The sequence below is a fragment of the Arachis hypogaea genome, chromosome 14 (genome assembly GCF_003086295.3).
Source record: "Arachis hypogaea cultivar Tifrunner chromosome 14, arahy.Tifrunner.gnm2.J5K5, whole genome shotgun sequence".
Classification (NCBI taxonomy): Eukaryota; Viridiplantae; Streptophyta; class Magnoliopsida; order Fabales; family Fabaceae; genus Arachis; species Arachis hypogaea.
In genome coordinates, this window is record NC_092049.1 from 29,815,806 (window position 1) to 29,825,579 (window position 9,774).

General features: G+C 36.5%; 1 protein-coding gene and 1 long non-coding RNA gene across 3 annotated transcripts; both read left to right on the forward strand.

The window, feature by feature from the left end:
* The first annotated feature begins 192 nt into the window (after nucleotides 1–192).
* On the forward strand, nucleotides 193–3,591 carry LOC112741907 (AUGMIN subunit 2). 2 transcript variants are annotated; one of them, XR_003813455.2, is made up of 7 exons: nucleotides 193–573; nucleotides 659–775; nucleotides 1,053–1,157; nucleotides 1,271–1,339; nucleotides 2,066–2,179; nucleotides 2,613–2,899; nucleotides 3,212–3,591. XR_003813455.2 is itself a non-coding variant. In XM_029292073.2 (6 exons), exons 1-6 carry the CDS (start codon nucleotides 445–447, stop codon nucleotides 2,817–2,819), a joined length of 741 nt encoding a protein of 246 aa, XP_029147906.1. In that variant the 5' UTR covers nucleotides 193–444; the 3' UTR covers nucleotides 2,820–3,184. The 2 variants fall into 2 exon arrangements, 1 of the variants encoding a protein (XP_029147906.1); XM_029292073.2 differs by lacking the exon at nucleotides 3,212–3,591 and having other exon boundaries at nucleotides 2,613–3,184.
* Nucleotides 3,592–4,251: 660 nt separating this feature from the next.
* Nucleotides 4,252–5,385, forward strand: LOC140178281 (uncharacterized). Its single transcript, XR_011870851.1, has 2 exons — nucleotides 4,252–4,734; nucleotides 4,847–5,385. It is a non-coding gene; the product is annotated as an uncharacterized lncRNA (long non-coding RNA).
* Nucleotides 5,386–9,774: the final 4,389 nt, after the last annotated feature.

Sequence of the window (9,774 nt, forward strand, 5' to 3'; positions counted from 1 at the left end):
AGGACCCTCTTGTCGGTTTTTAGGTAAAAAGTAACCGGAAGTACCGGTAAGAAGGTCTTTTTGGTCACACGGAGAGAATGATTAAGGACCGCGTTGTTAATTTCTAATGGTGAGAGGGCGCCATGTCAATTTCGTAAATGGTTAGGGAATGGGGAGGGGTTTTACTCTTATTCATTTTATGCAATATAGTTTGGTCAGAAGAGTCAAACAGCCTTTAAAATCACTAAAATTAAATTTCAAATTCAATTATGTGATCTGCGAAGACACTCCAACCAGCAAGCAAGACGAGAAAGAGACTCCATTCTTTCGTGGTTCAGTTCAACACTTAAACCAGAGGCTCTGTTGCTTGCTCATAATTTTTTATTAAATCATATTCTAACTCTAATATCTCCCTTTTATCCTTCTTCTTCTTCTGCTTCAATTTATTTCTTGGAAAATTGAGAAATGTCAATGGGGAACGAGTCAAGTTGGGTTGGGAAGAAGCCTATCAGGCGCATTGGTGGCATGTCCGACGCACTCTCCATCGCCGCCGATCTTGGTTTCTCCGTCTCCGCTTCCCAACTACCGCCTCAGGTACGCATACTTCATTCATTCAGATTCCGCATTTATCTTGTTTCACTGAAATTACGGTTTTGCCACCAACTCTCTCTGTTTCTAGGAATCTTCTCTTCCTAGTAGCGGCGAAAAGGGCGAGGACTTGGTCAGGGTTTTGAGGGAACTAACCACTGTTCAACGCAAGATCGCGGATTTGCAAGTCGAACTTCAAGGACGCAAGGTTTTTTCTTCTTCTATTCTGTACCTTTTTCTATTTTATTTTATTATTATACTTTAAAGTTTAAACAAGTTTGTGGGTAAAATGGTAAATTATGTTGATCTTCCCAGTATCGCTATACTGAAATCCATTGTAGTGTTTTCGCATTCTGCAAATTACATTCATGTTAAGTATAATTTTTTGTGAATTATGTGAAAATATTGCCTAATTTGTAGGGGAGATTTGTTAGTTTCTCTTTATGATTGATGTAAGAGTTCATAAGATTTGTGAAATTGTGTAGGATGATAAGAATGTTGCGCATTTGACGCATGTGAGTGAAATGGAAAAGAAAATTGAGACTTTGGGGAGGATTACCGCCATACTGAAAGATGTTATCCAGAATAAGGTAATGTGGCTGTGCCCTCCATTATACCTGCTTTCAGTATTTTTTCCTTTTTCGGTAGTTTCCGTGGATTAGTTCATTAGGAATAAATTGATTTACCGAATTTAATGTTGCAGGATCGCATCATAGCTCGCCTGCAGCAGCCTTATTCTCTTGATTGCATTCCTGTAGAAGCAGAATTTCAGGTTGGTGAAATCATAATTGCTATTTATTACTGATTTATAGCAAAAATTACTCCATGCAAAATTGTTAATTTAGGGGGGCGGGTGAATGGTTTTTGATTGTGTTAGTAGCATTACTCATTGGCAGGGAGAGACACTTCATTATCTTGTGTTGTAGTTGGTGATGTAGCAAGATTTAGTCCATAGCATGATAAGTATATTTGTTGGCTTGAATTAAACTTGCTAACTGGAAGTTTCAGCTCTATGGGGTAAAATAATTGGAATTAGTTGGCTTCTCCACTGCTGCTGTAGATGCTAGATAGTTTTCAGGCTTATGTTTACGCACTCTGTCGTGTTAGCTTCTTGAATTCATTCAATTATTCTCAGTGCCTGAGTTGTTGAGCTGAAGTTTTTTGGAGCGAAATGTGTGTATACTTGTAATGTAAAGATGAAATTTGTATCTGAAGACTAAAATATGATATTTTGGAATCATAACAATTCCTATGATACTACCTTTAACTTCACATGTATAATTAGTCCTTTTTCCCTTTAATTTTACATATTTATAGAATTGTCTAGATTATTAATCTTGGGGGAAAGCATGAATTAATCCAACTTTTACCTTATATCCACACCATGCACTTTTAGTTGAAAATTGATGTAATGCTGAACTATTGATTCATGAGAATAGACTTCTATTTAAGAATGTTTTAACGCCTTCTGTCATATATATTTCTTCAACTCTTGCAGAAACAATTCTCTGAACTACTGATGAAGGCAGCTAGTGATTATGGTGCCTTGACAGCATCAGTGGCAGATTTTCAGTGGAGTCAGAATTTCAAGGAACCTCCTTCAGTTTGGGGGGTATGTTTCTACAGTATATTTATTGTGGCAACATCTTGTCATAAATCATTAGTTAATTTATATTTGCATCCATGAACCCTTATTTGATATGATAAGTATACCAGTAGATAGTAAATACTACAAAATGGAGGTTCTCCTAAGAGGCTTTCTGTCTGTTGCATATTCTGAAGGTTTTATCAATTGTTTTCAAAGGCAACTGGTGCAAAACTGGAATTGATTTTAGGCCATCCCAGATCGAATAATGACATAAGGAAAATGCTAATTGGACAACTAGAAAAGAGCCAACAACCAAGAACTGCAAAATATAGTTTTTTTCCTTGTAGTTATTGGTTGTTAGCTTTTTGTTTCTAATCAAATTAGCATTTCCTAATGAGTAATGACACAAATAAATTTATATACTTGCAGTTTTTTACCTTTTCTTTTATCCTTATAGGAAATGCTTCGACCCATTCCAGTAGCTTTGGCATCTTGCACTCGCTTCTTTGAAGCAATGTCTGCCACAAGAGAGTCATTTGCAGCCCTTCAGAAATTGAGAGTGGGTCAATTTGATTCCCCTATACCAAGTACTCCGGCCAGAGATCCTTCCCAAAGACTGCCCGGAGTTTCTGATTGTCTGACTCCACCTCCAATGGAAAACTGAAGCAAACCTCGATGAGATAGTTGTCAGAAATTGAAGGAAGTAAGAATTAGTTCAACAAGCACCATGATTCAAACAACTAGGTGAGTGTTATAGGATCTTCTTGTGCCCTTTCTCAGTTGAAGAAGAGTTTACTTCATCCAACTGTTTGTGCAGATCAACTGTTTTAACTTGATTTACCAAAAATCTTTCATGATTACTATGTGAAAAACTCCAATAGTTTTGTAATTCTGCAAGGCTTGTGACCAAAACGCATTGTATACATGTACATCTAAAACCCAGCATTAACTGTTGTGTTGTGCCTGAATCAGCTTTTAGTCTTTTACACTCTGAATGTACAAAGTAGAGACTTATTTTCTTTCTCCTAACTTTATTCTGTCTTGGTAACCTTTTAGCTTGACAGGTGAGCTGTTAAATGATCAATATGGAGTTTTTATAATAAAAAGGTTACCAATATGTTGCAACTCTTATGGTCGTAGCCAAGAAATTGAAAGATGAAATATATAGTAGAGGAGAAAAAGACGTCTTAAATACAAGTGAATGAAAAACGGTAATTACATTCAGTTACAATAGAATCTATATTTATATTTTAATTATTTAATCATTTATATATGATTAAAAAAATGTAGTCAGATCTAAAGAATCACAATAAACCATTCTTATGTTTGATAGTGTCACTTTACACATTTTGTTTTTTTTATATTGTATGTTTGTATAGATTTGTAAAAAAAAAAATTATTATTAAAATAAGAATGACAACATCTATTCATTGTAATTTATTATGATTAGAGAAAAGGACAAATAGGACTTTGACCTTTTGATCCGTAAACATTTAAGTTTTCGAGAATTTGAAAATACATTTAAGTTCTTTACCTTTTCAAAACCTGGATATATCGATTCCTAATGTTCACTTGGGTCTATTAGAAGAAACAGAAAAATCAAACGTGACTCCCATTGTACTGACCTGGTTGATACGGATGTACACGTGGAAGAGTTTTTAAAATTGGACAAATTAAATTCAGGGATCAATATGTCCAGAGTTTAAAGAGGTCAGGAATTTAAATATATTTTTAAATTTTCAGGAACTTAAATGTTCGCGGACCAAAAAGTCAAGGATTGATTTGTCCTTTTCTCTTATGATTATGAAAGATACCTAGAAAAGCTTGTTAGTAGAACGGAATGTACTTGAAAAAATGATAAGATATAAAATAGGTAATGACTGAAGCAAATTATGAGATAGGTTTTAAAGTAGTCCGTGAACTTGCACTCGAGTTTCAAAGTGATCCTTGAAGTTAATAATTACTCAAATTCGTCCTCGAAATTGTCCTCCGGGACTCATAGTAGTCCCTAAAGTAATTTCCGTTCATCCTTACCATTGAAAAAGACTAAAACAACATCGTTTTATATTTATTAAAAAAAAAAAAAGAAGAAAAACATGCTCTTGACATCTCCCCTCTCTCCTATCACTCTGCTGCTATTGACTTTGCTCTCTTTACTCCCACCTGTCTCAACTTCGGCCTACCACTCTTACGGCGGCCGCCACCACCACCACCACAATCATCTTTGCCATTGCCTCCATCGACGGTGAGCTCAACTCGGTCACATCCAAGGCACTGTGCGAGCCTACAGGAGAAGAGGAGCTCAGCAATGGCGTCATGGCGAAGCTTGAATTTCTTGGGGCAATCGGAAGCGGCCACCATGATGGCGTTGTCAATGATGCTGAATATATATGTCGGAATTTGCCTTCCTGAAGTAACTCCTCCAGTGATCCTGTGACGCTGTTGAGTTCATCGTCGTCACGAAGATCGATACTGGATCCAAGGATTTAAAAAAACCTCAATCGACAAATCACCAAATAGAGTCTCAAAATTGAGATTGTGATGATGCCATTAATATGCAGGATCAGAAGAATTAGAAGGTATTAGATGAATTTTGGATTGAGGTCGTCGAATTATTATTATTATTATTATTATTATTATTATTATTATTATTATTATTAATGTTTTTTCTTTAAATGAATCTTCTCAAAGTGATGACTCCAACCAATTCTTCCTGCCCATTTATTGCATAAATCCTGTGAATAAACTGAGAAGAAAGTGTATGGATTACACTCCCCAGCGTCGCATCAGGCTTGCATGTTATGGGCCGTGCAAATTTTCCAGTTTCTTGGGTTGCTGCAGCAGTTTTGTTCCTGAAATCATTCATAGTAAGTTTCCTTAAAGTCAAAATAAAAGGATGGTGAAGACCACTAATCAATCAGTTTTCAACGAGCTTTTATGATTGCCATAAGGAAGAAAGAAAAGAAAAAGGGGAACTGGATATGGGTTGGAGAAAGAAAAGGAAAAGGGAAACTGGGGAAGGGAAAAAGAAGCGTGGAAGGGAAAGAGAAGGGGAATTGGGAAAGGGTTCCGGGAGGGGAGAGGTCAAGAGCGTGTTTTTCTTTTTTTTTTTAATAAATACAAAACGATGTCGTTTTAGTCTTTTTTAATGGTAATGATGAAACTTTAGGGACTACTACGAGTCTCGGAGGACAATTTCAAGAATGAATTTTAGTAATTATTAACTTTAAGGATCACTTTGAGTCTCGAGTACAAGTTCAGGGACTACTTTAAAACCCATCTCAGCAAATTATAGGTAATGACAGAAGCATATGCGTCTATGACAACCCATGACTACAAGGTAATATAATTACACAATTTCAACACCTACTCAAACTATTCCAGGTCCACAATGGGTTTATCAGCTAATGTATAGAGACTTGGGGTGAAACAAAGAGATGATACGCAACACTTTCCCTCAACGAATAGTTGCCTCTATTCTACAAACTTCTACTTGCAATCATGATGATGAATTAGTTTGGTCATTTTAGATGAAAGAAACATATAATTGAGTTTGAATAGAAAGTTGCATTTCAGTTGCTCCATGAACAAACAAATATGCTTCCAGATTACACGCAGAACAAGAAGAACTAGAGTGCATTGCGCGACATGCGTATGTCTCAAAGTGTGTGTTCATATAGAAGTTGGTGGACGAAGTTTTCTTGTGAAAACAAAGCTCAACCAGTGAATACTCTCAATTTCATCTATCTAGCTAGTTTATGATCTAGAATTAAAATTTGTACACTTTTGGTTTGCTGGTTGTTATGCATCTCTCAGCCAATTTGGGACCTACTAGGATTAGGCAGAACTATACCTCATGATCCCTTTCTTGTTTCTTCACACTAATTAAGAGAGCAAATTAATTGATAATTTCTATAACTAAATTGATGTATAGAGAAAGCTACATTTAGTGGCTGTTAGCTGCTGGCACATGTTGATATCTCGAATGCTGGGTCAATAATTTATTTTTATAATTAAGTTAAACTAAGTCTTTTTTCTTTTTCTTATGTCTTTTTTTCCTTTTTCAGTTAGCTTTTATTGTGGGAATAAATTGTTAGACCAACTTAACTATACTTAATTACTAAAATAATTTAGTTATGTAGCATCATGACTCACATTACTATGACGAGTTAAATTTGAAAATAGTTCTTGAAATTGGCGTCGTGTACTAAAATCGTCATTGAGATTCTAATTGCACTAATTACCCACGTTAATCCCTGGTCAATTTTTCGCTAACGACATGATGACGTGGGTTGTTAGTAACACGTGTCACTCTATGATTTGGCCACGTGTAATGGTATGATGATGTGTTGACCAGTGACAGGTGGCATACTGACGTGGATGGTTGTGCCACGTGTCACAGTGCTATTTGGCCACGTGTCTGTTTGTGCCACGTGTCGCAACAATATTTGTCCAAGTGTCATCCATTATGTCATCATTGTAGATGCACTAAATTAGTCCTTCACTTTGCGTTAAGTGACTTATTTTAGTCCCTGAAATTGAATGTCGTGTACCAAACTAATCCCTTCACCAATTTTTTACATTTTCCCTTTTTTTAAAAAATAAAAAATTTTCAATATCTTGGATGCACTAATTTCAATTTTATTTTTTCACATATCGTTTAAATACAAGTGCTTTTATCAAAATTTTTAAGATTTTAGTTTTAATTATATAATTTTTTTCTGTAATAATTTAACATTGGTAATTTTGTAATACATAAGTATGTTATTATAAAAAAAGAATTATATGATTGATTAGACATATTTTTTCATTAAAAAATATGTTTTTGACAGGAAATCAAGAATTAAAATACACATTTTTTTCGATTCTTATGAAATACACGTTTTCGTTATGTGTAATGGGCTAGACTGAAGGCACTTCAAGCACCCTCACTACCATCTCCGACCTCTTCAGTCTAAGACGAAAGAGATCGGAAATGATAATGGGGTGCTTGAAATATCTTCACGTCAACTCTAAGACAGCGGTTAGGGGTACCCGCAGGAAAAAAAATATTTATAAAAGCACTTGTATTTAAATAACATGTGAAAAAATAGAATTGAAATTAATGAATTCAAAGATATTAAGAATTTTGAATTTTTTGAAAAAAAGGAGAAAAAACTGGTGAAAGGACTAGTTTGGTGCACGACATTCAATTTCAGAGAGTAAAATGAGTCACTTAACGCAAAATGAGGGACTAATTTGGTGCATCTACAATGATGATGTAACACCCTAATTAGCCTAAGCTTTACCTCGCGTCGTAAAGCAAATGTTAATAAGAGATTACGACAGTTCTAAGCTCATACATAATATATTTATAGAAAGAATAGTATAATCTAGAAGCCCGATGAAAGATATAGCTCAAATTTTGGATTTCAAATCGCAAAATGTACTACGAAACTACTAACTTAAAGCATAAGAAACAGATGAGATTATAATAGAGTAATATCATAAGGAACTAGCCACGACTCGCGGAGTTTAAGCCGGCTAGCCATATACGGACCATACAGAAACCTGACAGTTTACAAACAGCTTATACAAGTTTTTCTCTCATAATACAAGCCTCTAGGAAAAGACAAAATACAAAAGGAGAGATGTATAAATAAAATAAACCAAAAAGACTCTAAAAGAATCCAAGATCCTCCGCTTCTGTCACCATCCAAAACAACTCACCGAGGTGGGTTGCGACCTGCATCTGAAAAATACAACAGAAAATTTGGTATGAGAACCAGAGGTTCTCAGTATGGTAACAGTGCCCAGTGATGTAGGATATAAGACCCCGGGACGCCAAAGGCAATCCTAAGCTCCACATCCATCACAAGATTCAAACTTAAAGCATACTAAAACATATAAGCATAATTATATCAATCTTAACTTAAATAAACCGGGTAATCTATCTTAGAGATTTCTAATCTAACCAAACACCGCTGTCCCACAGCCTTCACCAACCGACCCTCCATGCGATCCCATCGCCACCGCCTTCCGAACCTCCTCAATCCCAGTAGAAAGCACAATTAATAGCAATGCAAGTAATTCACGAGTAAATGCACATAAGGCAAGTAGATCGAGTAAGCAAATAGGCATGTTATACAATTAGTCATACAATTACAAGTCGGCAAAGCAAACAAACAGATAGAAAATGCACATGATGAATGTCTGTCCTACTGGCTGTGATATCACATTGTCGGTTCAATTGCCAACCCGACACATCTCTATAGAGACGTCGCCCTTCGGAATTCTCATATGGGAACCACCGAGATATAGTGCTCAAATCACTGTCCAGGTACCAGTGCCTGCACGCTCTATAGATCCGAAGGGATGCGAGCGGGATACTCTTGCCACAGACCTCACATCTCAACGCAAGCGGGACGAACCACTGCCCTTACGTCGCTGCCGCTACCTCGACAGGCGGGATTTCCCTGCCGGGCGCATAGCGTCTCATAATCTCAATATAAAACAATGGTACAGTAGTTTTCAGAAAATATTTTCAGTATAAAGTGGGTCCACTAATCTCATTCAGAGTCCTCGGCTCAACTCAACCACCGTCAATTCGCAATTCAGTTTCCGAACATCGAAAATTCATAATTTCTCACCTCATATACCAATCACCCTTCACATGACATCAAACCATCCTCAGTCTGCCAGAAACCAAGGACTCCATTTTCTAAGCTTCCCAAATAATCATCAACTAGAACCCCTACATTTTTCCCAATGTTTTGAAGGTCTAAAACTAGGCCCAAGAATCCAAAAATGGTGTTTGAGAGGATTACAACTTTGTTAGGAAGGCGGAATAGTTGAAAAACAAGAGAAATTTGAGAAACAGGGCATGTGTGGCCGCACAGGGGTGTGCATACGCACAGGTGGCAAAACTTACCAAATCTGTTCACTCGCACAACCTGTGCTAGCGCCCCCAACAGACTGGCCTTCCCAACGTGTGCGTGCGCACAGGTCGCAATTCATCCTTAGATATGTGCGCGCACAAGCTGTGCTAGCGTTGCAACAGAATGCATTTCCCTGCCTGTGCGTGCGCACAGGTGTATGCGTCCTCACGGGTCAAAATTTTCGCAGGGTGTGCGTCCGCACAAGGCTGTGCGTGCGCACATATCAGAAATCATAAAATTCTGCAACTTAGTGGAATTTCAGATTTTTAACACCAACTTTGAAGGATCATAACTTCCCCTACAAAATTCCAATTTTCACAAACTTTATATCGGTTTAAAGTATTTTCAAAGATCTTTAATTCTAAACAAATTTTAATCAATTTCGAAAACCAAGGCAAAAGTTAATTGCACAAAGTTCAGCAAAAATCCAATTTTACCAAAAGTCACAATTTACCAAATATTCCAAATCCTCAAACCACCTCCAACCAAAACAACATCAACCTCCCATTTACAGCACAAACTACCTTCTTGGGTCAAAATTCACCATTTACCAAATCTTTCCATCACATTTTACCATTCTCCAACTATCAATACCAATTATGCAATAGTACAATAAATCCCCATTCAACTTTTCAAACCACATAACCATATCATTAACAATCAATTTCACTTATATCTTAACATTATCAATCATCATACATT